The sequence below is a fragment of the Peromyscus eremicus genome, unplaced genomic scaffold, assembly GCF_949786415.1.
Source record: "Peromyscus eremicus unplaced genomic scaffold, PerEre_H2_v1 PerEre#2#unplaced_57, whole genome shotgun sequence".
Taxonomy (NCBI): Eukaryota; Metazoa; Chordata; class Mammalia; order Rodentia; family Cricetidae; genus Peromyscus; species Peromyscus eremicus.
This window is the reverse complement of record NW_026734301.1, coordinates 695,008-720,373: the sequence shown is the minus strand read 5'-3', so window position 1 is coordinate 720,373 and position 25,366 is coordinate 695,008. Positions and strand designations below refer to the sequence as shown.

Genomic DNA, 25,366 nt, shown 5'->3' with positions numbered 1-25,366 from the left:
AATTTCAAACTGTTCACTCTAAGACTCTTCTTTAGTCAGATGAGGTTTCACACTCCTGTAAACCCAGAACTCACAGGCTTGTACTTATCTCAGTAAGTTCCAGGAAGCTCAGGCTGCACAAGGATTTTCCATTCATGAGCCTCAGGGATACACAGAAGGATTGCACCTGGATGTGGATGGCATAGCCTACTCCATATATACCCACTACATAATAGAGAAAAACTAGATGTATTGTATGCTTGAAGTCATATATTTAGCTACCAGTAAAATGTGGTACACTATACACACATGCTCATGAAATCATAATGTACACCAAATTAAAGGGAAACACAAGTGTATTGATCCAGGCATTTCTGGAAATAAGAATATTCATTAAAATTGTATAAAAGAAATAAAGAAATGAAAAGCATTCTGCCTCTGGTTTTCTTGAAATATAACATGAGTGATATCCGAACAGCAGAGATAATTCCTTTTATGCGTGTTGGGATATTTTGAGGTGCTTTTCTTTATACTTCTGGTGTTTTGCCACCATGTACATGCAATTCCCACAGGGGCCAGGTGAGGGCAGAGTCCACCTGGAATTTAAGTTAAAAAGGTTTGTTAGGTGTCCTGTGGGTCTTCTGAGGTAGCAATAAATGCTCTTAATGGATGAGCCATCTCCACAGTCCCTGCAATTGACCTTGGTCCTCCCAGCCATGTGTGCTGTTTTAGTTCGATTGGTTCACACCCAAGCAAAGACTGAAGTTTCTTGGAACCTGTAGGGACAGGTATGCTAATTGTCTTAGGCTGCCACACATCCATTTAGGGCTCTCATAGGTTCAGGATCCTGCCGCAGTCTCACTGACTGTCAGATTGGAACAGATTTGCTAGATCTCTTCTAGGTTGACAAAACCTATTAAGCCCGTCTAATAAAATGCAGAATAGAATAGACCCTCCTGGTGGTGTAGGTAGGATGAGGAATCCCTCATGACAGTCCTGATAAGCAATGATGGGAGGAACCTCATGACAAGGTGGAGTGGATGGAGACTGCATCAGGGGCCACATGTCTCTGGTGCAGAGTGATTCTGTGCAAGACTAAAAAGGTGAGAGGTGGCTGACGCTTCTCTTTTATCACAGCAGATCTCAGATTATATTGAGAAAGTTCCTCCAAATGACTGATTTACTCTTGTGAAGCTCCTCTGGGATAGATCTGACTCCTGAGACTGACAGTGAGGCAGAGATTTGATTGTAAAGAAATTTATCCCCTCGCTCTCCAGACTGGAGCTGTCCCCTGGTATTCTATGTGATGTCACCAGTGTTGTGGCAACACCAACTGTCATTGGGGCATTTGTGCAGTGTCTCATGTTCCATCTACATACATGCTGACTAGACTGAACAGGATTCTTGGGAGACAGGATGGCGAGCACAGGGAGACCAAAGGGAGGCAGAAGGAAGATGGCCTTCAGTCTCCATGTCACACATCAAGAAATAAATGGTTCTGGGGAAAGCGCAGTGAGTCCTGGGAAAGGGATGGGGAGCTTCCTGAAGGAGGAAGGCTTCAGGTGATCCTTCTAGGAGTGGGGCTAAGGGGGTGAGAGTTTCTGAGAAGTCATGGGCCTATCCTAGTCCTCTGAGTTCTTCAAGAGCAGAACAAAGTTGAGGATTTTTCAAGGTTAGTTTGGCAGAGAGCCAGGGATGGTCAAGGCTGCAGCTGTTCTGTTGAGGGCCCTCTGCTTTCACTCTGAGTGGGAAGGAAGCACAGAGGCACTAAAGAGGTTTCAGTACCAGCCCTGCACTTCACTCACACTGGATTATCTCTTGGTGTGTGTCACTAATAACAAGGAGAGTAAAGTCCCCTGGCCAGAGCTACAGGTTCTCACATTTAACAACCCACTAGCAGGGCAGGAGCCACCAAGTATTGCTGCATGTCAGCGATCCCTAAGGTTTCTGAGTTTCTGCCTCTCACTAGCCAGTTATCTTTCCTCTACCTTGAGTGCAGGACTGGGACATCACTCTTCCTGTAAGTTTTTGTTCTTGGTGTCAGAGGGCTCACCTGTGGATGCCCAGTTCATAGGTATTTTCAGTCACACTTTCAATGGTTGATAACAACTTTGCTAACATCATGATGGATGGAATGTATTCTTTGAAGCTTTTGGAAAAAGTTTCATCTTTACCTATTTTACTTATCGTTATTCTGACAGGACCCACATAATCCTCCGTTATCCTCATACATTGTAACTGCCCCATGGATCTTCTCTGATGTGCTTATTCACCTCGTGGAACTGATCTTCCTTCCCCAATTATACTGAGCTAATTTCTTAATATCCTTTATTTCTCATCTTGTTAGTTAGAGATCATCAGGATGAGAAGAGCCATTCCTGGGCACAGTTTGGAAAATGAGTCTTACCCTCCATACATGATGAACTATTGAATTAGAATGAACTAGATTCTAATGAATCAGAGAGATCTCTGGATTGGAAGGAGGAGGTGCTGAAGGCCTTCCCCTGTGTCTCAGGGAAGGCTCCTAGAAAGGGCAGCTTGGCTTTTGGTGAATTGGGGAAGAGTTTGTTATAAGATAGGTGGAGGCTGTTGGCAGTGACCCTAACAGTCCCTTCTCTGGAAATTCTGTTGTATCCTGGAGAGCCCTTGGCATCTTTTGTGAAATCACCAGTGTTTTGGCAATGCCAACTGCCCTTGAGGCATTCATTAAGTGCGTATAGGGTTCACCAATCAACATGTTGGCAAGACTGAGCATACTGACTGGAAGAGAGATCTCTGGTTTTTTAGGGAGGAGTTGAGGCCAGAACTAGACCTTCAAGTAACAGGGTTCAGTAGCTGTGATCATCTGAAGCCATGGGCCTATGCTGCTTATCTGGGTTCCTAAAGAGCAGATCCAAAGTGGAGGTTTCTGATGGGTAGTTGGCAGAGGGCCAGGAATGGTCAAGGATGTAGCTGCTGTGCTAGGACCTTTTTCAGTTCATTCTGATTGTCAAAGAATGCCAAAGGAGGCACAGAACCACTAATGAGGTATCAGGGTAGCATGTTGCTACACTTTATTCTCAGTGGATTTCTGTAGGTTTCATGGATATCTGATATAAATACCAGAGAGCGAAACTTTCCATCCATGTACCCAGGTCTGAGACATTCAGTTGCTTTTAGTCCTGCACACAGTTTATCGAGCTGGGAGATGCAAAGCACCAGGCAGTCCAGGACTTTCTTGCATCACATCAGGTATTCGCTGACCGTTCCAAACCAACATGATTGGCCTTGCTTATGCCTTTCAGGGACAGTGGGGCTGAGGTAGGGCCTGAGGCATATATCTATCCTCAGAGATTGGAGAAAGACACATGGCTTATGGTCCCCAGTTTAAAGATAGCTGCTCTGAATTTTGGGGCTTCGCTGGGTCCCATGCATTTCCTCTTCCTCAGGACTCCTCTTGGGACTCCACATGATCTCTCTTGGCCCTATGCCATTCATCTGGACAAATTCACTTGTGTTTATGTACCTACAGGGACTACTAGGAAGGCATCATCCACACCCTTCTTCCTCACTGAGCAGGAGCAACAGCTGAACCAGGTGGATAAACTGACCCTTCAGATACAGATGATGACCAATGAGAGGATTGAACTGCTTGAATTCCTGGCCCTTTATAACAACAATGAGTTGAACAACAGGTATTCATCATGCCTTGTTCTCTGGTGACTGTATTGGCCCTACTGTGTCCTGAGTGCATCTGAGAGGCAGAACTGAAGCCTGTAGGAGTGAGATAGGACAAAGGCTGTTCTGATTCCTCCAAATGAAAACCAGAGCTTGTGGCCTGAATCACAATCTACAGAGGGGCAGTAGGGTGTAAGATCACAACATGCATTTCAAGAGGCCTTGTCAGACATTGGCTTTTAGGAGATGCTTGGTGCTCTGGGTTGAGTGTTTATATTTGAGTATTTATTTTTGTTTTTTGCTCTGGGAACAGCCTGAAAGGCCTTGTGGTCCTACTCGGTCCATCTGTGTGTCTGGAAGGCCTGGATTTCATCCTTGCTCCTCTCTAGTCTTGTTCCTTTTACTGAGACAATGCCCCCTACCTGCATTTCTCTGACATCCTAACTGTGTGTGGAATTATGTTTGTGAACTGCTCTCTAAGGGGCCCAAACGTTGCAAACATGGCAGTGGCAGGTTTTGCCCTTTTCACTTCCCTCTACCTTGATAGACCATTAGATTACATTCCAAATTTAGTCCACAAAGTCCATTTCCTTTTGTGGACTCTGACTCATTCTTGAAGCTAAACACCAAAGTCCAACAATCGAAATTCATTACTTGGTTACACTGGCTAACCTGTCCCTTCAGAGCTCAACAATTTACCCAGCACAGACTTAACCTTTTCTACTTAAAACCCCACTGTTAAAAAAGCCTGCTGCTTGCTGTTTGCCTTCGCCTGATCAAGAGACAGGCTCCCAAACTATGCTTGCCCTGCTGGGTTAATAAATCTCCTTGTGCTGAGGATTGTGTGTCTGAGTGTGTTCTGTACTGTCTCTGAGAGGCTCACTTACAGTGTGTGTGTGTTTGTGTGTGTGTGTGTGTGTGTGTGTGTGTGTGTGTGTCCTTCCAGATCCTGAGAGTCAGAAATTGATAGTAGGCCTGAATATTCACATGTCTCAAAGATTTCAGGTGATGTACGTGCTGAGGCCAGGGAGCCCCACATTGAACATCACTGCTCTCAGCCTTTGTGCTCATCCTGTTCCCTCATTGGAATCCCCTTGGGTGTTTATAAAGCCATCCTCATGTAGTGCCTCCTCCATAGAAATACTGATTACGAGTTCTGGGTATCCTTGTAAGGAGAAAGAATCTCTGTTCTCAAGACAGTGGGAATGTCATTGCAGATTTCAGATAGACCCCAATCTGTGGCACAGACTCCTCAGACCCTCTCAGTCAGCTAGTCTGCCCCTCTAGGTGTACTGAGGGAGCTCATGTAGCCCTGTCTCCTTCCCTATTGACACCCAGCCTTTCCTGGCCCTGGGGCAATGAGGCAAGTCTAATGCACATGAGGAGGTCCAGTATAGAATTCAGGGTTTGACATCCAGTGGGCTAGGGTAGTACAAAACAGAACCTTAATTCATGTGGTCCCTGAGGCCTGTGTTCATGGGGTTCTTTGCTCCTGGGGCCATGCCCTACTACAGGCTGAAATCTGAGCTTGAGATGCTGAAAACACAGCATAAGAAGATGTCAGATGTAAAGTAATTCCCCAAGGAGATCTGTGAGGCCTCGTACAAGTGCAAGAGGCTGAGTGAGCAGACCAACTCCTACTGGTGAGTGTCTAACTTAGATGGGACTCCAAAAATTGGTAGGGACTGCTTCTGGCAATCTGAAGTTTCTCCAGTCCTGCCTGACCCAGCTGTCAGAAGAAATCTGTCCCACTCACCTCCTGAAGCCAAATGGTCCCAAAGACACACATAGAGGCTTATAGTACTTACAAACTGTATGGCCAGTGGCTTAAGTTTCCTGCTAGCTAGCTCTATCATCTTAAATTAAACCATTTCTATTAATCTATATTTTGCCACATGGCTGCTGCATGGCCAGGCTGCTGGCATGTTTCTCCTTGGGTGGCAGCTGGCATCTCCTCCACATCTGACTTTCTTCTCTGACTCTCCTGGATTTTTCTGCCTGGTTCCATCCTGCTTTGCCACAGGCCAAAGCAGCTTATTTATTAACCAATGGGAGCAATACATATTCACAGCATACAGAAAGACATTCCACAGCAGCTTCTCCCCTTCTTCACCTTTGAACAAAGTTGGGCTGTAGTTTTAGCCTGTTTACCTCTTAGCAAGCAGCCTGTCTGATAGCTCTTGGACTTGTGCCTCTGAAACTGAGTTCTCCTAAGAGTGAAGAGTCTGAGAGCCCCTCCCAACATTTTCCTGTCACCTTCTGGAGCTTCTAGAGAGAAAACATGGTTTTCACCATGAATGTTTTCTGTGGCTCTGGCAGGAGCTTACAGAGCTGGTTTCCATGGGAAACATGAAATGTATTTACATCGGGTCTTCTGTCCCCCCTCAGAGCATGGTTTCCCTCTACCTGCTCATGTTTTCTCAATACTGTGAACAGGTAAGCACCAGGGTGTGTGCTGGAGAGGTAGGAGATCCAGTTTTCAGAGTTACATGGATCCCTTTTGCTGTCAGGGTATTCAGAAGTAGTTTGAATCTTTCTGTAATTTGGCTATTCCCTGGCTTTAGTCTGCACCTGAGTCATGCTGGCATGGCTAATGTGCGTTCATCCCAGGGATCTGGGGATGGGGACATGGGACCTTGCTGGAATGATGGTATTAGAAGGCAGGAGTGGCAGATGGAGGTGGAGCTCATCATTTTTGGTCATATTTCAGCACTCTCTACAGTCAGCTCCTGAGTGAATGGACTCAGCTAATGGAAAAAGTGAGCATGTTGAAAGAGGACAACTTAAAGCAGCAGGGGGAGCAGATTTTACTACAAGAGTCCTGCGAGGAGGCGAGGAGGCTCTGTGAGAAGGCCCATGGGATGATCTATGATCTCTGGACAAAGCAGCAGCAGGTAGGTTGAAGCAGCAGGGCCAAGCCCCTACTTGTCTAACCATACACACACATATACACACACCCATGTAACCATCTACTCACTTATCCACCTGACCCATCCCATCTAATTGTTCATTTTTGTGATCATTCACAAGTCTTTCTGGGGAGTTACTCTCTTGGAAGGCATTGCATGACTGGCAAGCAAACACTACTGCTCTGGTAGAAGCTGCAGTCCATTGATGGAGATGGGTAAATCACATTTCACTCACCGATACCTTAGTACGGAAGGAGAGGTGCTATGATGGGAGCTACTCAGGGAGTAGCACAGAGATCTGAGTGAGTGAGGTCAAGGGTCTGGGTCTCATTTGCTTTGCACAGGTCATATGAGATCAGAGGCAGAAACAGTGTGGAAGGAGGAATGTCCCCTACAAAAGCCAAATGACTGTGTCTTGTGGACATCTTTTTGGGTGTCATATGACATTTTACTCTCTTGTTCCCAGACTGCCATGGTGTTCTCTTTACTTGGTTAACATCTTGGTTCACACTTACAGAAACTTAAGTAGCAGTTTGTCAATACTGTTTCCTGTGACTAGCATTGGCCAGTTCTCCCATCCTGGATCTTACACTCAGAAGCTCACTGGATGACCAGGGATGTGGCAAGGGCTTATGACAGGTGGGCGTCAGGGTGGCAGATTTGAGATTTTAAGAGAATTATTTCTCCAACTGCATCAACATAGCCTGCAGAAGCACAGCATGCTTCCCCAGGCATGTTTAGTCTCAAAATGATGGAAAGCAGAACTGTGGGTCTCACTTGAAATAGCTAGTGTGAGGAGTCTAAATTCAACTGGTAATGTCATCCTCAATCAGTTGACATCCTCCTCATTGTGTTCTGTTCACTTATGATTTGAGGTGTGTCGTGTGTGTGTGTGTGTGTGTGTGTGTGTGTGTGTGTGTGTGTGTGTTGTATGCATGCTTGAGGGTGCACACATTAGTGAGTTTGTTGGAAGGCTACATCAAGTGACCTTTGTTGCTTTCCCTCTTATTCCCTTTAGCCTGGGTCTCTCACTGAACCTGAAATTTTCTCTTCTGGCTAAGCTGGATAGCCACAGATCTTTGGATCTCCTGTCTCCTCACAGTAGAGCTTCATGTCTTTTTCTGTCTCATCTCATTGCTAAATGATTCATTTGATCAGAAAAAGAACTGACTTGTAGGTTTATCTTAATTTTTATACATTTTTATTACTTTGAAATTAATGCATTTTGTAAAAAATAGCAAAAATCAAACAATGGATCTATTTGAAAAATCAACATAGACTTTTCTTTCACAGCATAGAGGTAACATCCCAGGATATTTGTAGTTTGTCTTACTGGCTACACAATATGGAACCTGATATTTTGATGCTCACTCTATCAAGTATATGACTGTGTCTTAGGACAGATTCCTCCTCATAGTTGTATAGAGTGCGCATTTCAGAAAAGTGCTGTAGGTGACCTAAGTAGCCTCCTAGTGACTTCCTTGAGACTGTTTTCATATAATATGCACTGTAATCTGGTCAAAAGTTATTGGGTAATGAAAATGGGTGACTTCCATTCTCTGGTCTATCACTGTCTTCTGTGGAGGAGTCTGGGTAGGTTTAGTGAGGAGTCTATGATGGGTCAACTTGCATCTGTCGGAAGGCTTCCTGTCCAGCCATCTTCCATGGGCACTTGGTCTTGTGTGGTCAAACTCAGTTGTGCAGAGGTTGTTACTTTTCTGTACAATCAGTGAGTCTGGTGATAAAAACTTCCCTATGTGGGGAAATAATTTCAGGCCAGGGCAGAAGAGCCTGGATGAGTCTGAGTCTTGTAGACAACAGGGAGGGTACACTACCTCTCCCTGTAGTAGAAAAGGGTCTGTAACATTCTAGACTCCTCCCTTGCTCTTCTGGGTTCAAGAAAGGTGTGTGTGTGTGTGTGTGTGTGTGTGTGTGTCTGTGTGTTGTCTTTATGTGTTTCTATGGGGTATAGGAATATGTGTTTGAGCCTCTATGTGTATGTTCACTCACTCATGGAACAATGGCACATCTTTAAGAATGATGGAGACAGACTTCAACGTGAAAGTACTGTGCTTAACCTGGTTAGTACCACCTTGCATCAGTCAAAGTACTGATGGAGCTGCTTATCATTCGGCATGTCCACATAGCTAACTACAACAAAAGACAAAAAATTGATGCAAGGTAAAATTTTTTCAGGTCTTTGTAGAGGCAGAATTATTTATCTGCAAAGAAATCCTTTGAAGAAAAACAAAGTAATGGGGTACATGAATATGAGAAAGAGGCTACTGAGAGGCAGGAAAGGCTTCCTGAGGGTGTGTGTCCTCTGCTCTGGGTGAATGGTGGCTGACCACTGATGACTTCCCTGCATCCTGTTTTGTTCTTCTCTTCATCACCTGCCGACATTTTCCTTTCACCTTTGCCTAACCTTGGTTCAACTAACCTTGTCCTTGGAGCTTGGCCTGGACTTTATTCCCTGAGAAATTCTGCACTGCAGAGGTGCTTGTGGCTGCATCTCAGCCCAGCAGAAGTCCCACAGCTATGCTGAGGTGTGAGGAGAGGCTGTCTCAGTGCACCCCTTAGACTCACCATACTCTAAAGCACCCACTCCATGTTATGTCTGCAGCACTCAGAAACTGCTTTTATTCCAAACTTCTTCACACTGAGTTAAAATTCGTCCTGATGGAGGGTTGGCAGAAATGAGAACTCTCCGATATTGGTAGTAGTGTAAAATGGTGCAGCCCTGAGAGAAGCTATGTACAATTATACAGAAAGTTGAAATACAGACTCTAGGTGGACCATTGATTCTAGAATAGAAATGCCTCTGAGCTGGAATATGGGTAAAGAGGGTGTGGGTTAATGAAAGGTAACTTTCTTCTCCATATTATCCCAGATGATCTCTTCTTACAACAGTGTTATCTGGGAAACTAAACATGGATGCAATGTAGTGTGTTTGTATGCTTGCATCCATGAACATGTGTGTGTTCAAGAGTGTGTGCGTGCGTGCGTGCATGTGTGTGCGTGTGTGCGTGTGTGTGTGTGTGTGTGTGTGTGTGCTTGTACATGTGTGTATTTAAAGGGGTGCACACAATCCTCTCCTAAAAACACAATGCTCTAACGAACAGAAACATCAAAGACTTGAGGAAAATCTTCAGTCCCTGCTGAAGCAGAAGGAGCTGCTCACCCAGCAAAGGAACTTGGCAGTAAAGCTGCAGCATCATTTCACTGTGTCCCAGATGAGGTAGGAACCCAGGATTCCAGAAGCAGGTGGATCCAAGTGGGTCCACTGTACCTGGATCTCTGTCCTCTTTGAGTTTCTGTTCAACTGGCAAAGCTCCCAGCCACAGCCAGGGAAAGAACACCTCAGAGTGTCGTTACTGGCTCAGTCAACAGGAACTTCTGTCCTGGAAGCAATATGCTTTCTCCTTGGTCTTATGTGGATTGTGTCCTCTTCTTCCCTTCTGAGACCTCTAGTATCCTCTGAGTATCTCATCTCTTAGATTAGATCTCCTCACAAATATTCCCATGGTAGCCAGAAACCTAGAGGGGGATCATCAATCGTGAAGGTAAGTGTGTCCTCCTGCAACTTTATTTTCCATCATGAACGTTATGTTTAGAGATAAGTGTCTACACTTTGGCAGATTTGCATACAGCAGCCTACTGCTGATTGCTGGCTCTCTTCACTGTTTATCAGTTTCTCATGAGAAGATTTACTCTGGTCATAAACAGAGTAGAAGTTGACAAGTTAAACCCATGCAGGGGTCTGGGCTGTAGGAATAATCAAAGCCTATTCTGCATTGCTGTGTAGGCTCCACTAGAGGGCAGGCATAGAGTTTTCCAGGAGGTTCACATTCACCTGGTATCTAATCAAGGCCAGCTACATCTTCACTGACCTGTGCCTCAGACCTTGTCATACTGATATTTCTCCAAAATGATGTCTTTGGACTGTTGGAGAAATATGCTGTTTTTTCTAATCCAGCACAGTGTGTATTTTCCAGATCAACTTCTAGCAGTTTTTAAAAGTTGAGAAAAAATCCTGCCCAGTAGCTCTCTGACCCTTTTCCCTTGGGGAAGCAGGGAATGAACTCAGCTGAAAGGTAATGCTCGATTGTCTAGCTGAGTAGATCTGGTGGGGGCTCAAAAGCTGACATGGCAGGTCCCAACCAGGCTTGTGTCCCATCTATCTTCCTCCCCTAGGTTTGAAAACCTCCAGCAGGAACTGGAGCAGACCACAGCCCAGGATGAGAGCCTCCTGCAGATGGAGCTGCTGAAGCAGAAACACTATGTCCCTGGCAACTAAGTTACCATTGAGACCCATCCCCAGCAGCCAGGGATCATGGAGTGTGTTTCCTTCCTTAACTTTTGTTTACTAGGCATGAATAGGCCCTGATTTTTCATGCCAGTGGCACAGCAAAACTGTTTCTAAATCATACTTTCTTTACTGATTTTACCTGACAGCACCTCTTAAGAAGACTGAGAAGGCTGGATGAAGCCAGGAACACCTCGAAGGCATGACATTTTACACTCCAGGTTCAAGGCCTCCTCAGAAAATGCCACCTCTTTTCAGCTTTGAACTCAGTAGTGAGGCAAATATCAACCTACCATCAGGCGATCCACCCTCAATCTGATCCATATCAGTGGGCTCACTATCACTGGAGAAAATTTTGTGTCAGAAATAAGTCTAAAATACAGAGAACACAAGACAAATTATTAAGAACCCTGACTCCATATGTGATGGGAAATCTGACAAGCAAGAGTGTGTTAACGTCACACTGCCATCTAGACAGAACACACCAAAAGCACAAGAGTCTCTCTACTGCAGTGCCGAAGCTGACGCCATGTCATGGGCAAGTGTAGCTGAAGATAATTCACTACTGAGAATAAGCTAGTTCCTCACCTCTTTTGCTTTTCCATAATGAAATTCCAAAGGAAACTGTAATTTCCTTAATATTTTTGTTTTATATCTTGGGATATTTATGCTTTGGTTTTTGGTTTTCTTCATTTTCATTTAAGGTTTTGTTAACTTTTGTTATTACTTTTATCTTGTCATTGTTTTAATAGTTTGCTAAGGCTATACACTGTATATAATGATACTGATTTGAAAGCCCCATTGAGTAAAATGAATGTATTTTATGAATAAAATACAATTTCAAACTTTTCACTCTGAGACTCTTCTTCAGTCAGGTGAGGTTTCAGACTCTTGTAAACCCAGAAATCACATGCTTGGATGTATCTCAGTAAGTTCTAGGAAGCTCGGGCTGCACAAGGATTTCCCATTCATGAGTCTCAGGACTACACAGGGGGATGGCACCTTGGATGTGGATGGCATAGCGTACTCCATGGATAACAACTACATAAGAGAAAAACTAGACATAGTGTATCTTTGATGTCATATATTTAGCTACCAGTAAAATGTGGTACACTGTACACACTTGTTCACAAAATCATCATGTAGACCAAATTAAGGGAAATAAAAATATATTGCTCCAGGCTTCTCAGGAAATGAGAACATTCATTAAAATTGTATAAACGAAATCAGGAAATGAAAATCATTCTGCTTCTGGTTTTCTTGAAATATAACATGAGTGGTAACTGAACAGCAGAGATCATTTCCTGCATAACATGTTGGGACTTTTTTTGTGTGATGCTTTTCTTTCTTTTTTTTTGTTTTTTTTGTTTTTGTTTTTTTTTAAAGGAAGAAGTCAAAATATCTTTACTTGTAGATGATATGATAGTACAACATGAAAAAATTGACAGAAAAAATTGATAAGTGTAATCCCCATATAAACAGATTGAAAGACAAAACTTCAACATTATCTTATTAATGCAGTAAAGGCATTTGACAAAATCCAACACCCTTTCTTGATAAAAGTCCTGTAAAGGTCAGGGATACAAGTAACATATCTCAAAATAATACAGTTGATTTAACTGCAACCCCATAGACAAAATCACCATGATGGGGACAAGCTCAAAGAATTTAGACAAAAATCAGGAACAAGAGTAGGTTGTCAACTCCCTTCACACCCATTCAATATAGTACCTAAGTCCTGGCCAGAGCAATAAGACAACTGAAAGGTACTAGGGGGATACAAATAGGAGAAAAAGCCAAGGTATCTTTATTTCTAGACTATATGATTGCGTATATAAGTGACCCTAAAAATTCTACCTAGAAACTTCTAAAATTGATAAACATCATCAAAAAAGTAATAGAATACAAAACTAATACATAAATCACAATAGACCCAAACATATATAATATATTTGCTCCATTCAAGCAAGTGAAAGACCTGTATTATGGTGATATTTTATTTGTATTAAAATGTTATTTGTATGTTAATAAATAAAGTTGCCCGGGGGTCAGAGCTATTAGCAAGCCATAGGAAAGCAGGGCAGTGGTGGCATATACTTGTAATCCCAGCACTTGGTATGCAGAGCTGGGTAAGTCTCTGTGTGTTCAGGGATACAGCCATTATTGGACACACATGCCTTTAATCTCAATACCAAGCAAGGAAAACCTGGAGGCCTATACAGACAGGCTGTGACGAGGCAGTCATGTGGTTGGGTTTACAACCAATGAGAAGGCAGAACAGGAACACTATATAAAGACATTAACACAGGGGTAGTGAGTTCTGAGAGGTAGGACCACTGAAGGAGGAAGGGTAAGGTTTTAGCTCTTAGCTCTGACCTCTTGGCTTTCTTCTTTGCATTGGTTCTGTGTTTCTTATTTAATAAGAAGGTTGGTTACATCTACATTTGGCGCCCAACGTGGTGGCAAGAGTTTCCACCTAAAAACTGAGAAAAAAGATTCTAAAACGGAGCTAAAAACAGCTTCCTAATTGTCTCTCTCAAATGAGCGGCAGCTGCTGGTTTGAGCTACTGGCAGGAATGAGGCCTCTGGAAGTGGCACATTAAGCTGCATGGTGGATTTAGACTTTGACAGTACAAAACAAAACAAACAAACAAAAAAGGTTTCTGGACTACACACTGGTTGGATAAAAGCATAGACCCATGATAGCTCCCAGAGCTGGTGGTAAACGTAGCCATGTTGGGAAGCTGAGGTGGGCGGAGCCAGCAGCCACAGCTGCTGCAGTTTAAGGCAAGAGATTCACAATAAGACAGATTTCAGATGTAATAGTTTGCAATGTGTGTAAAAGATACGTAGGCTTGAAAGAGACAAAAAAGGTGATATATAGAGTTATAGAAACAAATACATAGTTTTAAAAATAAAGTCTTTAAAGAGACAGTAAAGGTAGTGTAAAAAATAAGCCATGTAAAAATGGATATTACACAGAGAATCTGGATTGTGTTGTCTTTGGGATTTTTAACTGCAGAAAAACATTTGATTGCAAAAGCTGTTGAGTTAAACCAATATATATATTTTAAAGATATCTTGACTTCAAAATTTAGATGTAAGGATATGTTACTTTGGAAAAGAGTTTCTGCTTTTGTTCCCACAGAAAGCCAGAGGCTATGGATTTGTTCAAGATTAAGATACATCAGGTTTGACCAGCCAAGACCTCCTGAAAGGTCTCCGATGACACCATGGCCCAGATGATCCAACATCCAGAATGGTTTGAAGGCATCTGGCTCAGACGATACAGCCTCATGGACTATTCCATAATTCTAAAATTTTCTTTGTTTCCCCATAAGATACAGCGCCCCCTTCCAGCAGGAAGTAGTAAGAGAAGCTACGCCCAAATTCCCAAATTATATGTAATTTTACTTTGTTAAGGTTAAAACCTTCCTTTTTGAAAAAAAAAAAGGGGGGGGAAGTGCTGTGGGATGTATGGCAAATGTGTTGCTAATTAATCAATAAAACACTGATTGGCCGTTGGCTAGGCAGGAAGTATAGGCGGGGCAAGGAGGAGAATAAAACTGGGAAGTGGAAGGCTGAGTCAGAGAGACACTGCCAGCCACCACGATGAGGAACAGCTTGTGAAGATGCCGATAAGCCACGAGCCATGTGGCAAGGCATAGATTAATGGAAATGGATTAATTTATGCTATAGGAACAGTTAGCAAGAAGCCTGCCACGGCCATACAGTTTGAAAGCAACATAAGTCTCTGTGTTTACTTGGTCGGGTCTGAGAGGCTGTGGGACTGGCAGGTGAAAGAGATATATCCTGACTGTGGGCCAGGCAGGAAAACTCAAGCTACACTGTATGACAAAAACTTTAAGGCATTGAAGAAGAAATTAAAGACATCAAAAGATATAGAGATATTCCATACTCATGGATCAGTAGATTGACATAGTAAAAATGGCCATCCCACCAAAAGCAATCCACAGACTCAATGCATTCACCATCAAAAATCCAATTCTTCATAATCCTTGAAAGGGAAATTCTCTACTTCATATGTAAACACAAAAAAATCCAGGATAGATAAAACAGTACTGAACACTAAAATATCTGCTGGAGGTCTCACCATTTCTTTTTTTTTTTTGATATTGAACAATAAATTTATTGATTTACAAGGCACAAAAAGATATATATTGAAACCAACCAAAATCATACATGTAGAAGGAGATCATATTAACCTCAAATCTTCATCTAGAAGCACTAATCATGAATGAACAAGGCAATCTTTAAAACACAATATGTTGCAAGTGTTGCTTAAATAGAAAGCCAAATATTTTTAGATATATATGAATCCAAAGAATATCCTTTTTTCCCCATAAATATATGTATATATTTCCCATTTATTGAAATTGGATCTTTTTCTCACATAATATATCCTGATTAATGTTTCTCCTCCCTCTAATCCTGTCGTGATATTTTATTTGTGCTGAAATGTGATATTTTATTTGCATGTTAATAAAGTTTGCCTGGAGATCACAGGAAATAGCAAGCCGTTTTAAGTAAACACAAAAGTCAGGCAGTGGTAGCACACGCCCTTAATCCGATCACTTGGCAGGCAGGGTCTCTGTGTGTTCAAGGTCACGCTAGGGAACAGATACAAGCGTGGTGGCTCACATCTTTAATTCCAGTACCAACCATAGAGACCCTGGAGGTCTGTACAGATAGGCAGTAACAAGCAAGTGAGCTAGCTGGGCTAAGAGTCAATGAGAGGGCAGAAGAGCAGGGCAATAAAAGCCTGGATAGACAGGAAGTCATGGCATTTTGGAAGCTACAGAGGTGGTGAGGTAAGGTGGTTGGTGGCTCTCACTATTTCTCTGATCTCTGAGGCTTTCACCCCTATATTTGGCTCCCTGTTCTTTTTTTTTTAATTTTTATTTTGCAATACAATTCAGTTCTACATATCAGCCACAGATTCCCTTGTTCTCCCCCCTCCCGCCCCCCTCACCTTCCCCCCCAGCCCACCCCCGATTTCAATCTCCTCCAGGGCAAAGCCTTCCCCACAGACTGAGATCAACCTGGTGGACTCAGTCCAGGAGGTCCAGTCCCCTCCTCCCAGGCCGAGCCAAGGGACCCTGCATAGGCCCCAGGTTTCAAACAGCCGACTCATGCAATGAGCACAGGACCCGGTGCCACTGCCTGGATGCCTCCCAAACAGATCAGGCCAATCAACTGTCTCACCCACTCAGAGGGCCTGATCCAGTTGGTGACCCCTCAGCCATTGGTTCATATTTCATGTGTTTCTGTTCCTTTGGCTATTTGTCTCTGTGCTTAATCCGACCTTGGTCTCAACAATTCTCGCTCATATAAACCCTCCTCATTCTCGCTAATTGGACTCCCAGAGATCCACCTGGGGCCTAGTCATGGATCTCTGCATCCAGATCCCTCAGTAGTTGGATGAGGTTTCTAGCACGACAATTAGGGTGTTTGGCCATCCCATCACCAGAGTAGGTCAGTTCGGACTGTCTCTCGACCATTGCCAGCAGTCTGTTGTGGGGGTATCTTTGTGGATTTCTGTGGGCCTCTCTAGCACTTTGTTTCTTCCTATTCTCATGTGGTCTTCATTTACCATGGTCTCCTATTCCTTGTTCTCCCTCTCTGTTGTTGATCCAGCTGGGATCTCCCACTCACCCAAGCTCTCTTTCCCTCGACCCTCGCCTTTCACTACCCCCACTCATGTCGAGGCTGTTCATGTAGATCTCATTCCATTTCTCTGTCATTGGGCGATCCCTGTGTCTTTCTTGGGGTCCTGTTTTCCAGGTAGCCTGCCTGGTGATGTGAGTAGCAGTCCAGTCATCCTTGTTCCACATCTAGTATCCTGTTATGAGTGAGTACATACCATGTTTGTCTTTCTGAGATGCTTTTCTTTATACCTATGGGGGTTTTTGCCACCGAGTACATGCAATTCCCACAGAGGCCAGGTGAGGGCAGATTCCACCAAGAATTTAATTTAAAGAGGCTTGTTAGCTGTCCTGTGGGTCTTCTGAGACAGAAATAAACGCTCTTAATGGATGAGCCATCTCCCTAGTCCCTGCAATTGACCTTGTCCTCCCATCCATGTGTGCTGTATTAGGTGAATCGGATCACTCCCCACCAAAGACTGAAGTTTCTTGAAAACTGTAGGGACAGGCATGCTAATTGTCTTAGGCTGCCACACATCCATTCAGGGTTCTCTCATAGGTTCAGGATCCTGCCCCAGTCTCACTGACTGTCAGAATGGAACAGATTTCCTAGATCTCTTCTAGGTTGACAACACCTATTAAGCCTGTCTGATGAAATGCAGAATTGAGAAGACCCTCCTGGGGGTGGAGGTAGGATGAGGAATCCCTCTCGATGGTCCATATAAGCAATGTTGGGAGGAAATTATGACTAGGTGGAGTGGATGGAGGCTTATTGAGGGGCCACATGTCTCTGGTGCAGAGTGATTCTGTGCAATTTATAACTGAGATAAGGCTGTTGTGAGGCCCAAACTACTCTAAAAGTTCTATACATGTCTGGTGTATTGGTCAAGATTCTGTGGGGTAACAACTTATAGAATGCATTTCTATATATACAGAAGGCTATTTTTTAGAATGACTTAGAGGCTTTGGTCCAGCTAATTTATCACTGGCTGGTTATGATGGCAAAGACCAAGAATCTAGTAGTTGCTAAGTCCACTATGCTTGATATCCTAACCTATCAGTAGTATAGTCTGGAATCCCAAAGAAGTTGGCTCCAATGCCAGTGAAGGTATGGACTTCCTAGCAAGGAAAGAGCAAACAGCTAAAGAGCAAAAACTCCCTTCCTCCATTTCTGTAGAGGCATTAGAGGCAAGCTCTGCTACCAATGTTAGGAGTCTCACAAGAAGACCAAGTTATACAAGTCTAAAATATATGCAGAGGGCCTGGATCATGTCCATGCATGATCCCTGGTTGGCGGTTCAGGCTCTGAGTCACTATGAGCCTAGGTTAGTTTGTTCTGTGGGATGCTTTTGGGGCTTCTGATCCCACTGGCTCCTACAAATGTTAATTGTTCATTCATTGTTTTATGTACATTGGTGTTTTGCCTTCATGTAAGCCTGTGTAAGGGTAGAATCCTCTGGAACTGGAGTTACAAACAGTTGTGAGCTGCATTGATTTTTTTCATTATTTTAAAAATTAATTCATATGATGAGTATATGGAAATTTATTGGTGGGGATTTAAAATGATAACATATATCCATTTACTTATTTAGAAAGGATAAAATACATATATACATATATATGATAGAGAGACAATGAACATACAATACACACCATGACATTTTGACATTCTGTTCATATGGAGGCCAATGAACAAATTAGGAGGAGTAAGCTCTTTCCTTCCACCCAACTAGTCATCTCATTGGCCCTTCTCTGGTACTTTACATGATCAACTTGTGGCTTTCTGCCTTAGAAGATTTTCTTGTGGTTTGAAACTTATAGAATATTTTAATATTAATATGCATTAGGAAATACTTGTGCATAATTTTGTTTCAAATGATTGATACACTTAATAACTTTTCACCCTAGGGGTAAGAATTGTTGATGGGAGGAGGGTTGCTGTGTGTCTAGCTTGAAGAAACTGCTAGTCCAGAGTAATTCATGGGAAAAGGCAAAAGTGAAGTTACTCTGCCATGCAGGTCAGTGAGTTCACTGGAAATAACCATTGAAAAAGCACCAAGGAAGGTTCCAGAGTGAGTCATTGAAATGCCATGATCCTTCTTGGCATTGTGCTTTGAGAGTCTGTCCTATGTACCCCATGAACTTCTCTGGACTAAGACTATTGGTCACTAATGCTCTGCAGGCCCCTCTTGACAGTTCAGGTTTTAGCATTTAACCAGTTATAGCAATCATCACATAGTTATCCAAATATAACATTCTTACAAAAGTCAAAATTTCCAAGGCACTTCAGACGTTAAATAGCCTTCATGTTTACTAAACATTTTAGAATACTAAGGTCTCAACGACTTAGTAAAAAACATACCAGTTAGATGAATTACCTTGTATATTTTCATCTCTAGACACTTTTAAACATGAATTTCTGAAAAATTGATGCAAAATGACATGCACGGTACATGATATACTGAGGTTTTTCTTTAATGCACTTCAGGATCAAATATGAGCATAATCATTAATTATACCCAGAACTTTAGCTTTATTTCATACTTGATGCCATTCAGAATAAGCTATATCAAAACATGGGGATTGACATGGGAAGTTATTTGACTGGATGAATGAATGTGAGGAAGGACTCAGCTCTTCCCCTGAAACTGCTCATAAAACCTAGAAAGGATTTCCTGACAATTTCCTGAAGCAGGTCAGAAGCACCACATGTCTCTCCATGGAGGAAACGTGCAGCCTCATATCTGAAGACTGATGAAGGCACACAGAGAGGACATGATCCAAAAGCCCTCACTATTTGCCATTCATCTGCTTGACTCCTATTGCTTTCATTTTGATACACCTTTCATATCATTCCACTTTCCATCAACTCTAGAATAAACTCTTAGGTCTACTACACGCTCTAAAAGGCACAGTGCTGGCCCTGAGCAATGGTGCATGTCCATGGCTTAATGCTATGCCGCATGGGTGAGATGACTGGGCCCATCAGGAGTTGAGTATCAAGAAAGGCCCCCGAGGTGAGAAGGGTAAGGGTATTGGGAAATATGGGGGAATACATAAAGGCATCATTTTGTGGTATGGAAGGAACTCAGGTGAACATGAAGGCTGTAGTCCACTCCAAGGATCAGGACCATAATGAAATCTGGAGTAAGGGCCCATCTGTTCTGGAGCCGTGTGCACCTCTGTCCCTACACGTTGTAGAATTTGGGGACAGAAACCTGATATGAGACCGGATGAGTGTTTGGAAGACTCCCTTTCTTTGGTAGCCTCTTCAGGTCTCTAGCGCCTGCAGGTCAGTAATTCCTCTTGAGATGATCTCCACAGCAGGACTGATGCCCTTCACCATCTCCATGTGCTCCATGGGTCACTCTGACTTGTGCCTGGGATGGTACCCCATCTTTAAACTAAAGAGTGTTCTGGGACTCTAGAGGCTTTAGGTACAAGGGAGATGTTGGTGTGCTTACTCTTCCTGTTGAGGCTTTAGGCGCAAGTGAGATGTTGTTGTCAAAGACTTTGTTCTTGTCTTTCACACTTGGAAGCCTGGCTAGGGGTGGCATAGACCAGGAAATGAGACCTGTTCAAAGACAGCACAGGCATGTACAGGGGTAACAGCTGCTCTTATACCCTCATACATATCAAACAGTGTGAGTGAGAGATAACTCTTTCCATCTTTTACCCGGATAGATGGAAGCTCATTAGGTTGGGTCCAAGAGGGACCTCGCCAAATGAGCGTGGTGCCTGGATTGGTTCACAGGGGTCTGGGATTCAGGGTTAGAGGCTCCCCAGGGCAAGTGACAGTGAGGTGGGGATGGATGGCAGCTGATGATGCTGTGTTCATCTTCTTTCATCTCCCCTGTACACTGTGGCTGTGCTTCAATTCTATATGCTTTTATATTTAAGTAATTTGATACTGATTAAGTGAAGTCCAAACTTTTTGTTGTTAATGTACATTTAATGTACCTGACTTTTAAAATTGTAAATTAGAATATTTGGTTAATATTATTTGAAAATATGCACATTTAAGGATTCCTTCTTAAGCAAAGGATATTCTATGTAATGACAATTAATTCTGAATGGAAGCAATCTTGAACAAAATCTCATGTCTAAGCATTTGTTGGGGGCTTTTATTCCTTAGGAAGACTTGTGCTGTGAAAGTTTGTACTCGGTGAGTGTTCATGTGTTTCTCTTGGCAATCTCTGTTTTGTTGTGGAGTTCCTAACAAGGAATTTAAGATAGGTAGAGCCTAATGATGAGACTCTCCTATTTTTTTTTTTAAAAAGTACTCTCATATCAAAAACATCGTCTACTAACACCACCATAATCTGTTTTCTTATGCTATCTAAGGATATCTTAGAGATTTTTTAATTTGAATGTAATAAGCCCCTAAAGCTCATAGGTAGTGGAATTAAGGGTGTATGGCTTTGTTGGAGAGAGTGTGGCCTTGTTGGAGGATGTATGTTACTGTGGAGGAGTGTTGAGATCTCTTATGCTCATGCCATGCCTAGTGTCTCAACGCACTTTTGGTTGCCTGTGGGATCAAGATGTAGCTTCTTCTCCACTTTCTTTTCCTTCTCGAGCATCATGTCTGCCTGCATGCCTCCATGTCCTGCCATGATCATAATGCACTAAACCTCTGAAACTGTAAGCAACCTGATTAAATGTTTTCCTTTTTAATCATTGCTGCAGTCATGGTGTCCCTTCACAGCCATAGAAACCCTAACTAAAACAGCAGGTATGCAACATAATTACAGAGGACAATGGACTCAAAACAATTTTACTTTTGGACCACCCTTTGAGCATGGATCAGATGCAGAATACATTGTAAGGGTTTGTACATTTAGGTGTATTTGTTACAAATGCTTTTAAACCTGTATCATCTACGTAGACATCATTGCAGAGCAAGCCCAAGGTCAATCAATTCACCTTGCTAAGTTGAAATCTGGGACAGCCATGTGTCATGCAGTGGGTAAGAGCTGATGTGTTGTTCTATGCTGAGTAGCAGTGTGCAGAGTCAGAAATACCTTTCTCTTTGTGTTCTGACTTTTTTCCTCCTATTACTTCAGACATGATCTTTCACCCATTTAACTAGAATTTTCCCAGCACATGAAGTCAGCCCACCCAAATGAACCCCTTCCCATGCTACTCACCCAGGTTACCTCCATGTCTTCAAAGCCTAGTGTAATAAATGCTTCCTATGTCTACACAGAAATATAAACTAGCACATGAAGAAATTAACAACTTGACTTCTAGACAACTAGAAGATGTTTTAGATAGAGACCATAGTGGCCACCACCATCAAGGAGTATTATACCTCATGATATATATATATATAATGAAGACTGCATTACTCAGGGAAGAAAAAAAATAAAAATATAGTATTAATATTAAACTACTGAAATGATATGCAGGTATAGAAAAATGAACTGAAGGAAAATTTGATATTCATTTCTAGATACTGATAGCAAAGGTTATTTCTGATATTTATGCTTTTTGAAAGTTACATTTACTTTCAAATAAGGCAAATGGAGTGTCTCTGTTGTGAATTAAAAAGTTAGGCCTTTCAAAAAAACATAACAAGCACTTGAGTAGAAGGCAGAAAAGAGCTAACACAGCAAGCTGGCCAATCAGGAAGTTCTGCTGCCGCCTTGGCTGGTGTCTGGGAGTTGGGTTGTCAGTTTATCTTTATATTTATAGACACATATTTATGTGGTTAGATGTGGTTGTACATATTATGTATACCATATAGATACTTATAAAAACATGCACATAACTATACTCATAGTTCTGCATACAACATGGATACCAAATATATGTGTACCAATACCAAAAGGTTGTTTGTTTCTTTTTATTTTCTTATTATGCCAATTTATTTTACATCTAATTTAATTTCAAAGTTTATTTCTATGTGTGTGTGTGCCTGCAAAGGTGTAGACAAATACATGTTTTTAAATTTATGATTGTGGGCACATGTATGTGTGTATTGTGTGGGAACAAGCATGTGTGTATTGTGGCACAAGAATGATGGTGCCCTCATCCTTTATGATGGACTATTACAGTGGGGTGGGGCATGCTTGATCATGCTGCATTCCGTGCATGAAACTTCCATGCTTCTAGAGCACAGATGTTGTCTAAGATGTTACTAATAATGTGTAGACGATTCAGGATCTTTCTTAGATGGATATCTACAATCTATGTCACATGTTAAGTCCCTAAAATACCATTTGCCACCAAAACATGTAAGTTTTCAGTTTCTCCTTCCTCTTCCACTGCACTTTCAGGTTATAGTAAACCACCACCATCAAGTAAGTCTAAAAACACTTACTGGCCATCCACAACTTGATGGAGAACAGAAAATTTTGGGTTCCCAGGATACAATGATGTTGACAGAAAGACTTCCAGGTTGGGTGTTCCTACTGCAACTGTTACCACGGGTCTTGAGGCTGAGACAGCAAAGAGGCATCTCTGCTGGGCAAGTGTATAACTTCTCGTCTTCTAGATTCTGCTGGTGCAGACAGGAAAAGGATTTCAAGGTCTGTGATTAGATAGCTGGTTTAATTGAGGCCACCCTCCCTAAATCCTGTTTGGCTTTGAGGGTAGCACAATGCTTACACTTTATCTAGAAAACAGGAAGAAATTCCAAAGTGTTTTTCTTTTATAACTGAGATTTTATTGGTTGAGGACCAGTAGAAAAACATGTTAATTCAGTTTTGTTTTCCTTCTTTTTGCATGCCACAATTCTTAAGAGTAGGTTTCCATCTGCAATAAGATCTAGCATACAGGAAAGGAACACTGTGATACCTTGACTAACTCCTCAGATCTCTAAGATGCCTCCTTCTGACTACCCATCAAATGGCAGGTTAGGGCAAGAAAAAAGCATCCATGGTAAAAAAAAAAAGAATAAAAAGGAAACCCAAAACTAAGGAGACTGACTTAGAAGGATTGCTGGGAATGTGAGGCCAGCCTTGAGAGAGAAAACTTTCAGGGACAGAGAGAGGCAAGAAGGCAAAGGACAATGGGAAATTCGAAATGGGTTTGCTCAAAGTGGGATATGTTCATTGTTTTCTACTACTAATCTCCACTAGCATTTGTTAAAAAAGGTGACAACAGCTGAGGCAGAGTCAGCACCTGTCCCAGGACTCTACTTTCCAAAATGGGACAGGATGAACTGCTATTACACTGCTATCCAGTGAGTGACAACCTCAGAAGTCATGAACGACCATGATGAGAGGAGGTAGGGAAAGCCTCATGGCTTTCTGCTTTCTGGTCAATCCCACTTCAAGTTGTGTTTAATGTTGGTGAAGGGACAGGCTGGAGGGCAAATTTCAAACAACTCTGTTCCCCAAGCCCCAGGTACTTCAGATGGCACAATGCAAGCCTCATGATAAGAGAATCTTGATGATAGACTGAGTCTCAGAAATGATAGACCAGTATTTGAACTGTGTACATATGGCCTGAGTCTGCTCCATCCCCACTTACCTTCCTCTTCTCAGCAGTGAACTTCTGTAGTAGGAGAGGATGATTGGATGGGAAGCTGTCCCCAAGCAATGATGATAGCTGTAGCCTTCGGGCACATTTCCTAGTTACCAGTCCAAAATCATCTGCATAGCTTGACCACCTTTGTGTTCCCCTGAGCAGAGTGAAGCACGGCCTCTGTGACTTTCCATAAGGAATCATTGCCATGGTTACATGTGTGCCCTTGACAGGTTGGCAGCTCACTCTACTAAAGTGACCTGTGATTCACAACAATAATAATGTGAGCAGGAATCAATTTCTGGTAAGTCAGTGCAGACATTCTTTATGGGAAGACCTGATCGCACATCAGTGTATGGACATGACAAGGAGCTTTCTTGGAAGGGATCACTAAGGCATGGTTCATTGTTCCAGGGGTTTTCAAGGCAGAAGACAAATGACATTTTGAGAAGTGTTTCCACAGCAAGGACCAAAGGAACACCCTCATAGTGCATGCCATGAATGACATACAGGAGGGGACACCATGCCCACACTGCATAAGAGGCTCCATGAAGATCTTCACAACCCTCATGTGCCTAACAAGGCAGCCTTAGATCAATGGAGGACCAGCCTCTGCTGTTATATTAACTGCCTGTGATATGCCTACATGGGAGCAGAGCATAGAAGGAAGGAAAGGCATCAGGGACCTTGTTGAAACTTTATTTTGTTATCTCTACTCAGAAGCAACAATTTTCCACATGAGCCCATGGTGCCTCTTTACCATGGCCACAGTCACCAACGCAACTCCAAGGTCTCTCCCAAGCACCACTGTCTCCTCCCTACTTTCCCTCTCTGTTTGTGTAATACGTAGTTCATTTCATCTGGACTCTGTGCAGTGTATGCTGTTTTCTGTGCCCATTTCCCTTGGAAAGAGCCAATGTTCCTCAGAATATACTTGAGATATAAGAGAAGGGCTGTGAACACTGTCCTCTATCAATATCCACATGTTACTTTTTTCAGAAAGGCTGAGCATAATCCAAGGCTAATTACAAATTACAAAGTAGCTTCAGACAAACCTGGACTCAAGTGTATCCACTGCTTCAATCCTAAAGAGAAACAGGTACCAGACAGTCCCAGAATATCAATGTAAGCAGGCTTAACTCTAACACAAAAACTGCCTGGATACCACCATACCCTGAAAATAGCCCAGGCCAACATGGCCTTGAAAAAGCCCATGCTAAGTACCTAAAGTGAAAGTAGACCAGGATTAACCATTAAAACAAGATGTCAAGACAAAAGTATTCCAAGGCCTGAGGATGAACCTGATGAAGACCAGGAATAAAGCCTAACTTAGCAATGGCTTTCCCTCATCCAGAAAGGACAGGGACCAACCCTAAGAA

General features: G+C 42.6%; 1 protein-coding gene across 6 annotated transcripts in view; it reads left to right on the top strand.

Moving 5' to 3' along the window:
- The window catches only part of LOC131901212 (disks large homolog 5-like), a 124,795-nt gene that overhangs the window by 58,981 nt on the left and 40,448 nt on the right, over positions 1-25,366 (top strand). For 5 of the 6 annotated variants that reach the window (XM_059252446.1, XM_059252444.1, XM_059252445.1 and 2 more), the window contains exon 4: positions 6,347-6,530. In XM_059252446.1, coding sequence (XP_059108429.1) covers positions 6,347-6,530 — 184 coding nt within the window. Of the gene's footprint in view, positions 1-1,334; positions 1,492-3,490; positions 3,654-6,346; positions 6,531-25,366 lie in introns of those variants that run through there. The other variant, XM_059252443.1, reaches the window with a different exon arrangement.